The sequence below is a fragment of the Rhea americana genome, unplaced genomic scaffold (assembly GCF_003343005.1).
Source record: "Rhea americana isolate MKP2758 unplaced genomic scaffold, rheAme1 scaffold_0, whole genome shotgun sequence".
Lineage (NCBI taxonomy): Eukaryota > Metazoa > Chordata > Aves > Rheiformes > Rheidae > Rhea > Rhea americana.
In genome coordinates, this window is record NW_028185037.1 from 21,058,284 (window position 1) to 21,072,860 (window position 14,577).

The 14,577-nt window shown below is 36.3% G+C and overlaps 1 protein-coding gene across 2 annotated transcripts in view; it reads left to right on the forward strand.

Annotated features, from left to right (window-relative positions):
- The window catches only part of DENND3 (DENN domain containing 3), a 39,354-nt gene that overhangs the window by 9,065 nt on the left and 15,712 nt on the right, over positions 1–14,577 (forward strand). Inside the window, exons 5-12 of one of the 2 annotated variants that reach the window (XM_085323158.1) lie at positions 2,847–2,958; positions 4,344–4,463; positions 5,425–5,643; positions 7,061–7,182; positions 7,581–7,736; positions 10,898–10,994; positions 13,892–13,995; positions 14,302–14,474. In XM_085323158.1, the coding sequence (XP_085179284.1) occupies positions 2,847–2,958; positions 4,344–4,463; positions 5,425–5,643; positions 7,061–7,182; positions 7,581–7,736; positions 10,898–10,994; positions 13,892–13,995; positions 14,302–14,474 (1,103 nt within the window). The remainder of the gene's footprint in view (positions 1–2,846; positions 2,959–4,343; positions 4,464–5,424; positions 5,644–7,060; positions 7,183–7,580; positions 7,737–10,897; positions 10,995–13,891; positions 13,996–14,301; positions 14,475–14,577) is intronic. The other variant, XM_085323226.1, reaches the window with a different exon arrangement.

Sequence of the window (14,577 nt, forward strand, 5' to 3'; positions counted from 1 at the left end):
CTTTCCTTCCCCCCCCCTTCCCCCCACGTGACACAAAGCAATTAGCTACTGAGATGTTTGGCTGCTCTGGGTGGAATATAACCAACTATAGTAAACAAGACCGTGGGGATGTCGTTTGAGCATAGTGCAGCATATGCTCAAATTGGTGATTTTTTTTCACCTTTTTGTAACCTAACAAAGTTTTAACATTGTTTTCTTGTAAACCAGAAAGGATATTAGAGTTATTTTCATTTCAGAGGTCTTAATTGTAATCAGAGGGCAATGGATTGTAAACCTAGTTAAGTAAACATTTTAATTGAGAAGGTGTATGCACTTAACAAATAATAACACTTTCAACAGAGGTCTTATATCTTTGATAGGCTTCAGTAATGTTTTGTGTGACGCTTAAACTGATGCAAGTTCTGCAAGTTTTGGGATTCAAAGACAYTAGATGGTGGATTTGAAACCACCTATTCCTGATGTGTAGTACTTTCCTGGTGGGAGTTAGTGGGGAAAAATACTATTTATTATTGACAGCATAAGCCTGATGTTGAAGTAGTATCTGAAGGGGTTCTGCTTCCACTCAGAATCCTGATGTATTTCTTATTTCTCTAGAATTCTACAATGTACAGCTTGTTTTCTCCAGGACCTGCAGTGAACAGGATTGCTCATAAATGGGGCAGTATTTTTATTAATTTAAGAGATTCATCCAAGGTATTTTATCATCCTGAGCATTCCCAGATTAAAAAAACAACAAAAACAACAGAAAAACAGGTTTCTAACCTTTTTCAAATGGCAAAGTATAGTAGAAATCACAACTGAAAACTAACTGGGATAAAACTAAGATACAGAGGCTAGGTAAAACTATAAATCCCTTAAGGTGTCTCCAACCACAAAGGGAACTTTAAAACTTTTATTGTAATGATGAWGATCATATTCTGTGTCATTAATTTTATAATTAATTTTACTGATATACAGTGCTTCCAAATCCAGAACAACTTGAACAGAGTGAGTATGACTCTCTCCAAGCAAACGAGCATGRATCTAGACCATTTCGCAACACTGTCACTGCTGAATTACTCTATAGGATTATTTGAAAAGATTGGGTTTTAAATTGAGAGGTTTTGGCACTTTTTTTTAAAACCCCACTCTGTTACACTCCACAAAGTGAAATATTTCTGGCAGTAATCTGCTGCTGGTTGAAATCCCACCTCAGATGGATGAATAGGTTTTACTGAGGGTAAAGATTTACTCAAACAGTAAATCAGTAAATCTTCCAACCTGTGTGTTAGTCCTTTCAGCTGCCTCAAGAAAAGGTGGAAGTGTGGAAATAGCTCCCAGCATTGAAGCAATGCAAAAGAATCATTCTTAGGTGTTCTTACTTTCTAAAACAATGTTTCCGTGGACAGTTAATAGAGGTAATGGAAGGTTCRTAAACTCCTTAGCTCCCTGCTTTAATGTTTCACAGATTACTTCATTTATAACTGCAGATGTTTGTGGTGCAGAGCTGTCAACTGCCATTACATTGAGTTAATGGGCACAGTGTACTGATTAAGAAGCTCTTACTGTCCCTTCTGTACATCTACTGCTTATTCAGTGTCAGGGTCAGGTTGTTCCTGTTGTAACACTTACTGAATGTGCTGATACGTTCCTTTTGTCTCAAAAAAATGAGTAAGTCAGCTCACATTGTTAGTAATGTATTAGGTATGGCAACGTACTGAATTCAAAGGTCTACTTTTCTTTGAGAATTTTTAAATTATCCACTCCCTGGTCTCCCTTCCCACAGAAATAGTTGATGGAATTCGGGGAAAATGTTTAATGACATAATAGTCAGCCCAGGGCAGTCTGAATTTAGTAAACATTTATGTCTGTCTAATCCATTAAAAAGCTCAGTAATATAAAGGCAAAATATTTTGATTCAGGAATCTAACTTACATAGACAAATGTGATGTTCTGGGTTCTTCTATATCTCTGGATGTATTCAGCTGTTTTCTAGAACTAGATATATAGTTTTTTTTTTTTTTTTTTTGCTATAAACATACACATGAGACTTATTGAATAGAACATTGAACCTTTCCAACTACAAATACCTAATTTCTTAATTGTTACATTTTATTAATGCTACTGGACTTACCACTTTGCAGTCTTAATATCATAAATGTTTAAATGTTTATGAATTGGGCTGACATTAAATATAAACTTTCAGACCTTTGTTGCTTTGAAAAAGCTAAGGTAATAGAGTTCTAGGGAAGAAATATTTGGCAGGTTTGCACAACTATATTTGTTCTTTGTGTGTAGGAATGATATCAAAGAGGAGTGTTCATGCAGGCCTGCAAGGCCTCRTGCTGAGCATACTTCTTGCTTCACGTTCATCTATGGTCAAGACCATCTTTTATATCTACAGCTTCTCTTTTCCTCTGATTCTTTTTGCCAAGACAGTTGCTTGGGTGATAGATGATTTCATTCCAGAACTAGTGCCATGGGTTCTCCCATCGCATCTGGCATCATGTGGCAACTGTGGGTGTGTTGCTCTTGAAGCAATGTCTGTAAGGTGCTTCATCTAGCTAMATTTCACCTCTGGATCTCTTTTGCCATCAGGCAACCCAGTGTACTAGATTCATACTCTAATATATAGGATAAAGAAGTATTTTTATGCATGGAARTACGAAAAAACTTGAAATGTTCTTCCAGCACAGCAGCAGAATTAAAATTAAGTAGAGCCACTGAAGTATCTAATAAATTAGAAATTAATTAGCTGGAATAATAACTTCATTGCTCCCAGTAATCCTTTTAGTTCTAGGTTATCAGCAAAAAATCCTGTTTGCATATTAGTATTTTATAAATAATTTGCTATAATTTAATTTCAGCTTACTAGTGCATCTGCGACCTTTCAAGAATTCTGATGTTGATGAGCACATAAAAGAATTTGCAGCAAAGTTATTTTTAATACCTAGCCCTCCACCAGGACCACTCCACTTGGTAATTACTGATGCTGAATTTCATAATTAGTTTAACATTATGTGTTGTGAAGTACTAGGATGCTGCTTTGTGTAATTTAGAGAAAATTCTTCGCTGTCAGATCAGAGATTTTTACTTGCTGGCATAAAATTATTGTCAATACCTATACTCTGAAAATAAAGGCTATGTGTTACTAGTAGATAAGATAATGATGTTCACAGGGTGGAGGCTTGCACCTTGACATACCAATTAGTTACACTGCTTAGCTTTGGTAGCCTGTTGGCAAGGATTTAACTTGTGCCAACTAGGTACCATCTGCAGCAATACTTGGACAGATCCAGAGGATAATGTAGTGTAGCTTCTGGCCTCTGGAAGGGCAGCCCACATAATCTGTACTAAAGCTGGCTGGAAGCTCTAGTCCTTAATTCCTTTATCATAAGATTAGAAGTTTACCTTTCGTATGAACAGTATGCCGTTGCCATCTCATTGAATATGCACATATAAACCCCAGTCTATCACGTAGTTCTCTTACTTAACTAAAGTGTGGGATGGGTGTCTGTTCGGTTATGTACCTGAGAAGTAGTGCAGTCCCTGTGAAAGAAAAGAGGGCAAAGAAGGAAGCTACTGCAATGGGTACAGCTCTGGATTTGTTTTCTTATCCTGTCTGAATGATTCTGGGGAAGAAGGGCAAGGAGTGGTGTGGGTGTGTGTTTGGGTTGGCAACAGCCAGCTTAGCTGAGAGGAGAAAGTCACATAAAGGTTTGTGTTCAGTATAGAAGCTGAAATTTGTGGGCTRTATTTCTTCTTTATAACCTTTCCTTTACCTTGGGATGAGGTGTTAGGAGCAGAGAAAAAATAGCAGAGCTGGGGAATTGTCTGAATGATTTGTTGAGATGCACAGAATGTGCAGGATCTGGCCCATAGAGATTTGAGCTGGAATATGTGAAATACTGAAAAAACTCTTTAGTTTTGGCTTTTTCTGTCTTCGTAAGTACCAATACAGAGTTCTTTTGTTCATATTTTCATTTCCATTTCCAGTATGAATTTTATCAATACTTTATTTTCTCAATTTTATCTACAGATATAAATCCCATTATATTACTATGGTTATAACAAAGCAGGTTTTATAAGTCTATTAATAGAAAACTTATTTATTTTTGTTGGCTATAATAGCAAACAACCTATGAGAATGTAAGGAAACAAAATCCATACTAATCTTTAGAACTGATTCTAATGTCTTTTAATATTTCCCCTGTTTCTCTTCCAACTTTCTGCAGTATTTAGATATCTGTCTTTTTGTTCTCAAGTAATCTGAATGTTTTGTAGTTGGAACTAAAATTATGAATGCAATGTCTTGTGGGAATACTTTCATTAAAGAAGTAAATGGAAAACATCTGTTACAACAGGTATTTAATATGAAACCGCTTCAGATAATAATTCCTTCACGAGAGGATCCAGATAGTCCAATTATTGACCTGGATCTTCATCTTCCGTTGCTGTGTTTCAAGCCAGAGCAGGTTCTGCAGGTAAAAACAGCTAACAAATACTTTAAAATGGGTTTGAGATAGACAGTACTGGTAATCAGTGATTTTAAATTATTGTAGTTACTCAAGAAACACCATAAATGAGAAATTCTGAATAGTCCTATCTTTGTATGCTAGAGATACTGTCAATAAAGTATATTTCTCCTTAAGATGTTTTGATATGTATGACCAGATTAAATTAAGGCACATTAGATTTGTTTCTGCTGTAGTGGTATACCAGCGGATGCCAAATTTCTTAAGCATACATTTTGGAATATAAATGCGCAAGCTGATTGACAGATTTGATTTTGAATTCTCATAAAATACGAGGTTAGAAGATTCATAAGATTTCTTTCCGTGTGTGAAAGAGGGACTGAATCCCTACTTAAARGCAGACTCTAGTTTACCTGTAAGATTGATCTGTAACGATTGGCATTCTCATATACTTGAAGTCTAAATGGTATAGAAAGAAAAGAAAATACAAGAAGTCATTTGCAAAGGAGCAGATACCTCTCTCCACTGGCAATATGAGGAATCTGACTGGCTAGTATCTTCAATTATTTGGTTGAGGTGTCTAAAACCTAGATGTTATTTGTGTTCAACGCCGGTCAGACCAGTTTGCCCATATTCTTCATCTGGGTGCTGTAAAAGCCTAATTCTGTGACGGAAAGAGGGGACAATTCTTTCTACCATTTCCAGCTAAATCCTGTCCTCACTGGTGCTGGGGCCAAACTCTCAGTGACTTTGCCTATCACTTAAATTTTCTCTCAAGTTTTACTTTCATCTTTGTTGAATTTTATAAGAATTCTCTAGATGGACATTATTTTTGTTTATGAATATGTGAGGTAGTTACTAGAAGACAAAATTTGTGAGGCTAAGTTTCACTAGCAGATAAAATATTTGTGTGTATACTGTATTTTTTAGGTGTAWCTCTTTGTGAATGCTTTTTAAATTTTGTTTCCAGATTATGACCTGTATTTTAACTGAGCAGAGAATTGTTTTCTTCTCTTCTGACTGGGCCCTGCTAACACTCGTGGCTGAATGCTTCATGTTGTACCTTCATCCTCTTCAGTGGCAACACACTTTTGTGCCCATTCTATCTCGTCAAATGCTGGATTTTGTAATGGCCCCAACATCTTTTCTTATGGGATGTCATACTGATCATTTTGAAGAAGTTAGCATGGTATGTCGTAGAGTATTACCACTTGTGCTGTTCCGTTTCAGCACATTTGTATGTCCCTTGCTTCTTTCAGGTGCACCTTAGAAATTTGTTTTTGTCATTTGAGCCTCTAAGCAGTGAAGAAATCAAAACTAATAGAGCCATACTGATGTGATTGTTGGCTTACTGGGAAAAAGCTTATGGCTCTATCCCTTGGATTTCTTTTCTTTCCAGTATAGTATATTCCTGAATTCTGTGAGTTCAGGTTTCATTCTGGGAAGAACCCTGCTTGCATATAGCTTTTTTTTTTTTTTTTTTTTTTTTTTTTTTTTTAAATAAATAGCTTCTCCTCAAATTGGTGAGGTTACTTATGTTCAAAACAGTGTGTGGGATGAGTTAGGTGCCTTTTCCAGGCATGTGGGTTAAGAATTGAGAATGAGTTTGGAAATACTCTGTTGGTGCTGCTGTTTCTCATGACGGACTTCAGCATCCAATAAAAAGAAAAATAGCAATTTCAGAATTTATTCTGAGTTTGCCACCTCTTCTTTCAGAATTTTATTTAAATAAATCTCTTCCAGTGGGAAATAATATTTTGGTGTCTCAAAAAGATAAAAAAAAAAAATATCTTGGCTTCACAGTTGAGGGGTTTACAAAAGCTAATGTGAATATACTTTTTGTTACATTGATCAATCTGTCTTATGGATCCTTCTGATCTGACTGTAAATTGTAACTGGTCAGTCTATTCAGGTCCTAAATGAATGAAATGCAAAATTGAAATGAAATATTAAAAATATTTTAAGGTTAGCTGCAAGCGGATGTCATTATTGTGAAAAAGTACAGATTAAAGAATACTCTTCTTTGATACCACTTGAAGGTGTATTTTTTCTTTCTTTTTTGTTTTTTTTTTTTTTAAACGCTGTGTTACAGCTTGAACTTTTAAAATTGCAAACAGAGATCAATCTGAAATTTACCTCCACATGACCTTTTTGGCATTAGCACATGCTCTCATGTTTGAGGCTGTAATATTATATAATCCTTCCTGCTCTACTTCACTCCTTAGAATAAGAACGGAAGTAAAGGCTGAATGAAGACAGGTTTTAGGGAGTTTCTTTGCAATAATTTTCAGATGGTTTTGTATGTATCTTCATATATATTCCTTTTCAAGGAAGGGCTTAGAGCTTTAATATTAATGTAGCTCTACAGAGAGCATAATAGGTTACCTATATATAGTTTGCATACTGACTTTAATATCTGTTAAAWTAATAACATTTATTTTTCTTGAAAATCATTGTTTAGTTATCAATATAATCTTGTAGTTCAGTTSTTTTATGGTTTATCTTCTTACTGGAATAATTCATTGTCTAAGGAGTATGTAGAGAAGAAATACATGCTTTTACAATAGAAAAGCGTTTTTAATTATTCCATTTTCATTCATTAAAAGGAGACTGAAGATTTAATTCTAATCAATATTGATAATGGGGATATTACACATTCAAAAACAYCAGAAGAGGAGCCTGAAATTCCAGATGTTCCAGCACAAGCAGCAGCAACTTTCATAAAAAGGTAAAAAAGGAGCTGCAGCTTTGCTTATCATAGTGCATGTCTTAGACTCACTTTGTAAATTTTATTTTGTGTTATTCATTATTATCATCTAAATAGTATACAGGAAACTTTAATTATTCTGTAATACCCATAATGCTGCTTCCTTTTTGGTTACAGATATGGATTTTTTCTGAACTTTGCTGTTTTTTTTAATACAGAAAGCTTAATGTGTTTCTGTACTATGTGTATAGTAAGATTCCAAGAACCTTGTTAGTTTTGTCAACACTTGTAAATCATTTTTTGTACTTTCTCTAGCTGAAAGGTATGTGGAATCTTTCAGATTTTTTTCTTTAAAAGATATGACAGGAAAAAAAATGGTGTTAACATGTGTCTTGATAATGTTGTTCTTTTTTGTGTAGAGTGGAGAGTCTTCAGCTGCATTATGATCTAGAGCTCTGCCATCTCAGTGCCAGCACAGATCTTGGGGAACTCCAGATGCGTAGAAGAGCTTGGCAGCAGAAACTGAACAATGAAGTTCAGCAAACTGCTTTGCAGTTAATTGTTAATATCTTCAGGTAAAGGGGTACAGTATTTTTTTTTTATTATTACATGAGCACCTGATACTTGTTAAGGCAGACACTTTCACTGAAAATACTCTTATTTTGATTTACTCCATAGATATTTTGTAAGTCTCAAGTTTTGTGAGGGAATATGAGAAAGAGGTCCTTCTAGCCCGCCAGAAGATCAGTAACTAATGTATTCAGGTGCATATTCATTGCCAGGACATTTTTGCTTAATCCATTCTAATTTTGAACTTAAGAGTGTCTCTTGTATGAAGATTCCAGGAAGAGAAGTGCAGCCCTTGTATCTTTACATGAGTTTAAGACTCAGTATGTGTATTTATTTGTGTCTAGTAGATAGTGTCTTGGTCACTCATGCTAGAGAAAAATGAATTCAAACTGAGACAGGGGAGAAGAGCTGATAGCAGGATCAGGAGGTTAGCAGACCAGGGCATATTTTGGCTAATTGAACAAGTGCTGAGAAGGGATTTGCAGGTTGCAGCCATGTGAGAATAAGTAAGAAGGAGGGAAGAGAGCTGTTTAAGCCCAAGGACAGTGTTGACACAAGAACAGTTGGGTATTGACTGGCTGTGGGGTAACGTTTTAGTAGTGGTGTGAGGTATAGATTAAATAGCTTTTAAGATTAAATTATATAAAATTAAAAATCAAATAGAATAATAGAGAACTAGATTCGATGACCCAACTACCAATTTTACTCTTATTTTTGTAATGATTATTGTCAATAGTCATGCAGCTCTACAAGGCATTGGACACACTCGCACCTCCATGTCATACTCCATGCTTAGATAAGGAATTGATAGCAGCCATTATCCTAAAAAATTAAATTCAGCACTTTGGTGACAAAAAAAGAACATGAGCAAGTGGTTTTTTTAACCCTTTGTCAGTGTTGGTAGCTCTACTCCAAAAATCTTCATAATTTATGGTTAACATTTCTGGTTATATAACTAATTTGGTTATATCTATTGTCTTTATTAACACAATATTGTAGAATTGTGCAAGATCAAGTTCTGTTTTACTAGAACATCACTCAAGTACTAGTGTAACCAAAGCTGCCCCCACCTTCCTCCCTCTGGAAAAACGTGCAGCTGTACTAATTTTTCTGGTTCTTAACCTAACCTAATGTATTGATACCCGTAGTGGGCTTCATYTTATCAGAGTACTGGCTGCAAATCCTGCTTTAATTTGACTGTATTTAGTGAGGGAAATGGTAGTATGGCAGTTGAGTTCTTCAAAAAAAGTGCAGAGAGAGAATCACTTTGCTTGTACTTCATTTCTTTTTGCATTAATATTAACCTACTCAGCCCTGAGAATGAAACTGCCTCCCTGCCATGCCTGAGAGGTCTGATTGTGTGGCTGGTGGTCTGCAAATGGCTGTGCAGGTGCACGTCCCCAGCTACTTCTCCTTGCCTCTGGCTGGAGATGCTGCTCCCTTTGGATCAGCTGCTGAACTGCTCACATGAATGCTCCCTAAGAATTTCAGTCTGAATGTACTGGGTTGATTTAAATAATCTGAATACCAGGTCTTTGCAAACCCTTCTCCTTTTCACTGAAGTCAGCTCAGGGAGTGTTCATATGCATAGCTGGGACCTTGGGGAGGGCATTAACTGCTGAGCGTGGAGGGAATGACAGACTACACAGCTGGATCTGATAAATGAAACATATTTGCAACCTGATGTGCTGCCACTGTGGGATTTGGTGGGTTTCTGTGTTTGGCAACAATATGTTTCAGATAAAGATGAGCAGAAATGAGTTTTGCTGCTAACAGCTTGAACCCTTTAACGCACTAAACACTTGGCTACAAAAAATGAACAGATGCTTTGCTCTCTAAGAGATAATAACATGTTTTGCAAAAGGGATGGTTCTTTTCTCGCTTTCTTYCTCCATTTCTTCAAACTTTCTCTTTTTGTTCTTTTTTTCAGCATTGTCTCTTCTCTTCTAATGCTTTATCTACCGCAGTCCAGGAGTGAAGGAAAGTAGATCTCTGTTGATGCAATTGTCCTACCAGTTATTACTGTCTTCAGTGAAGCATTTTTGTGTGCTGAGGTTCCATGTTTAAAACAAACTCGTACTAAATCATGTAGGGTTATATGCTTGTACTAGTTACTAATTTTTTTCTAAATCCCTATGGCATGATAAACTGTTATGGGCTTAGATCTCTGATTTATGAAAGACAAGTGAGATATAGACCTTCTGTTGGGTCTCTGCGTAGGTATGAATCTCCCCTGTTGTGCTTGCATACAGATCTTAACTCACCAAATTAGTTTCTTCATTCTTCTGTTTTCATGGGAATCACTTTTCCCTCTGTTATGAATAGGGGAAACAATAGGTGAAACATCCAATAAGTAAGAGTAACCCTCATTTTAGCCTCCTGCATGTATTTAGGTTAAATAGCTTCTCATTTCTTATTYACTGACTTGGGTTCAGAGAACAGCTTTTTCTCTGAAACTCCCTTTTCCTATTCCTGAAACAGTCTGTTTTGGCTCATCTCTGGGGCACAGAAGTTGACTTTGATTCCTGGTTTTCTAGGGGTGATGTCAAGCTCCTGCTGCCCAATGTATACTAAGATGTGCATCAGATCTTTATCTCTCTTTCTCTTTTATTCCAATATTCCAATGTTTCTATTTATTTTAATGTGACTGCCAGTTATTGCTGGCTTTGAGTTTATGAGGGCAGCAAGAAGTATCGGACTTTGCAATAATTTGCGTGGATGTTAGAGATGCAATCTAATGGGGCAGCGGGAGGCCAGATCACATCTTTCAAACTGCCAATGTGGACAGGTACATTTGTTTTCCTAGTACCCCAGATGGATTGTATGTGATCCAGAAATGGTGTATGTAGATATAATTCCAGGACTGGAGTCTGAATCCTGACTTCAATATATAGATTCTCTTCCATGGAATACTGAAGTTGATCCCAGAGCCTCTAAGTGAATTTGCCAACTAGAAATAGCAGTGGCAGCAGGTAGACTGTCACAGTTCTCTTTATGTCTCCATTTTTTTTYCTGTGATTCAGTAACTCAAGGCTTGCTCATAAAACTAAGTTTGCCCTTTGATATGGCATCATGTTTCTAGTAATACCAGTGGGCTGCTGCTGCAGAAGTGCAATTTGCTTATAAATCTCCCAATTTACATATGTTTGTTTATTTTTGTCTCCAGGGAAGTAAAAGATCATCTRAATTATGAACATAGAGTGTTTAACAGTGAAGAATTTCTGAAAACAAGGGCAATGGGAGACCAGCCATTTTACAGAAAGGTAAATTCAGTGTTAAATATGTTTTGATTCTCTATTATAAATCTATACTTTAAGTATTAATGCTAAAAACTAGTGGAATGGTCATGATTTGGTCTGCGTAGTGTTAATGAACTACCAGCTTTCAAAAAATGCCTTACCAAATTTTTGTTTACTGTAAACAGAGGAAATATTAGACAGTGTTTTGGAGGGCAAGATACTAAGTAATTTCAAAGCAAATGAAATGTAATTCCTAGTGGGTGAAATTAACCTCTGGCAGATGGTCAGTAAAGCTATATCTAAACTATATTTTAAGTACAGGCAGCTGTCCAAACTSTTTGGACAGAGGCCTACACGCAGACGTAAGTTTTCCGCAAGCCTGTGAGCACAGTCAGAGAGAGCTTGAATGACACAAATCTAAATACCTGCTTTCTCTGCAGCCTGAACCACAGGGCACAGAGCTGATAATGCCTGTTTGGCTGCAGGCCAGGAGCTGGTTTTCCGCAATGCACGCAGCGAAAGTGTGCTGCTGGTATTGAGCATGAGTTGGCCCATGGCGGGTGACAGGAAATAGAGGCTGTCAGGCCACTGATACCCTTTGGGCTTGCAGTGGGACCGAGCACATGCTGTGGTTTAGTTGACCTGTGCTTTACCAGGTAAGATAACTGTAGTCTACCTACGTGCTCCTTATGTCTTACYGAAGCCTCCAAAACGATACTTGAACAGTACATAGCCTCAGGCCAGGCCCAGTTGGCCAGTCTGTAGTGCCGTAAGCTAAAGGACACCCTGAAATCCCCGTATTGTTTGTTCTTAGCCCTCCTCCTCTAATTGGGAGGGTCTATGGGTCAATGTCTAGTTGCTGAAGGGACGTGGCATTTTCTGCAGTTTCTTGCACCCTTTGATACAATTAACACAGTTGTTCTTACAGATACTTAGCATTAAGTAGGTTCATGTTCTGACCTATGGGAAGGCATTTTTTGTGTTATTATTTAAACTTATCAGAAGCAAAACTATAGAACTATATGCTCTTCGCTTTTTTTGTTGCTTGTTTAGTGATTCTGTAGTTTGACATTCTGTGGGTCAAAGTGGAAGCTTAAAAAGGAATATAAGAAAGTTCAGCTACTGTTTTAGATCTTAATCATATTCAATGAATATTTACAAAAATTATGAAAGTTTCCTTTGTGATTAATATTTGGTAATTGAATCCCTAGAGTCACTGTTTGCAGCTGGCAAAGAGACTTGTTCATTAACACCAATAGGCTGTGGTCGGTAACAAACTTAGTATTTCCTACTTCAAACCTTTTCTTACTACCTGGGTGAACATCCATCTAAAGGAGATGTTGGGACTGGAAGAGAAGATCAGAAAGACATCTTCTCATTTACTTAAGCAGGTGCTGAAGAACTTTGCAGAACTTCCTCCAATTTCAACATTAACATTTTACCTATTTCTTGATAAGAAATAATATTTATTGGATAAGGCTTGCAACACTAGCAAACGTTCTTAAAACAAACAAGTAAAAAGGAAAAATAAAAAATCTTATTAGTATGTCCTCAGGACAGAAATTTATTGGAAATGTTCTGACAGGGATTTCTGTAGAATAAAAATAATATTTTCTGTAACAGTTTCTAACACTGTAAGTGACACAGTGTAAATTTTAATTTTTAAAACTTTAAAGCAGACATACACGTTTGTGCAAAGCTTTGAGCAGTTGACTTGTTGAAATACTAAGCAACCTAATGGTAGACTAGCTTTAAAGTACATCTAACAAGCTGCGGAGTAATTACTAACGGTGTCTACAGTTATATTAAAGGAACTTGGAAACCGTTGGAAAGGACTATTTTTCAATTCCTGCAGCTTGTCATCTCCCTTGCATACAATTGCCAACAGAGGATGCCATCTGCAGGGGAAATACATAAAAGCAGAAATCTCAGTGCTTTTGTAGATGCCATTTTATGGAATATATTGTAAATGGATAAGTGAGATGCTTCCTCAGTAAGAATGGCCTATGTATTGGTAAAGTGTTTCCATTCATTTCGGAGTAAAAAGATTACTTTTGAATCTTCCCCTCTGCATTTTTTAAAACATCATAGTAAATCACTGATACCTGATCAAAATAAAGATTTTTTTTCTTTTTGACCTGTGATAATCTCTAAGACTAGCAAGGGTAATTTAGGCAAGCTTCTGTGATATAGCATTAATAAAAAGTAATTTTTCATAGTTAGTTTCAAATATATAGCTCTCTTTCTTTTAGTAAGCTTGTAAAGGCTGGATGTGGTATAAACATGAAGACAGGTGACCTATTTTGACACTGTTGTCTCCTAATGGGGCTTGCATTTGATTTTTTTGAATAGAGGAATTTTCTGAATTGTTTCATTGTGCTGGACTGTGACTTGTACTGGAAACGTGTGTGTAATATACGTGTTATAGTGCCCCAGATCCTAGCTTTCAACTTGTTTTAATTTGAAATGGTGCAAGAGGGTAGCATTTCTTAAATCTTGACATTTTTTATGGTTTGCTCAATCCTAAAAGTAAAAATTTGACCTTTCAGAAATTATTTCTGAATGACAGCAAGATAATTGCCTTAGCAGGGATTACTGAGGAAAAAAGGTGATTTGCTTCTCTTTTCAGTTTCATGGCATAATGTTATAGTTTTAAACCACGAATGTCTTATTCCAAACCATAGACAGCATGAGCTCAGTTATAGGCAAAAAATAAAAAGTTCAGGAGCTAAAACTACATAAAATTACAGAGTGGGAATGGTGCCTGAGGGTAGTGTTTTCTGTTGTTGAAGAAAACTTCTGTTGTTGAAGTTTTGATTTTTGTGATTACTAAACTCTGCATTCTTAGCTATGCGTAAGTAAAGATAGTAAAAATACCACCTGTAAATGATTCACAATTAACTTCAGTTTGTGTCTTACAGGTTTTAGAGACCTACATGTTTCACTCTTTTCTTAAAGCTCGTCTGAACAGAAAGATGGATGCTTTTGCTCGACTTGAGCTAAGCACCCAGTCTGAAGAGGACAGGTAAAGATTTTTCACTTCTTATTCTGGTTTTGGATCTTCTTCCATTAAAATCAGTGAGAAAACTCCTTTTGACTCCAGTGCTATGAGATCAAGTCACCTATAAATAAAATTATGACTTATTGATAGGTCATTCATTAAGCTACTGTAAAATGATTGTATCGACATGTCTAGCTTTGGCTGTAGAATCATGTAAGCTGCAAGGTGATATTATAATATAAAAAGTAGTAATGTTGTATGTATGTATGTATACTGAATTTTAGTATAAAATGCTATATAACTAGCTACCTAATTTTTGATTTTCCTCAGATTAAATTTGATGTTTGATAGCCCGAGAAGACTGACTATGGCTTCTAAACGGTTTAATCCACACTACATGGTTAGTAGGCGTATGGTAATCAGTATGCCTAATCTGCAAGATATCAAGCTGCCAGAAGGCCCTACTAGAAATTCCTCTCTTCGGGGACTAGAAACAGGCCGTGGTAAGAGAAGAACTTGTTTGATAAATAGAGAGACTTTTCTGTTTATCTTATGGGTGACATCACTGAACGATTTGCACAGAAACAGTGTCAGATGAGGGAAAGA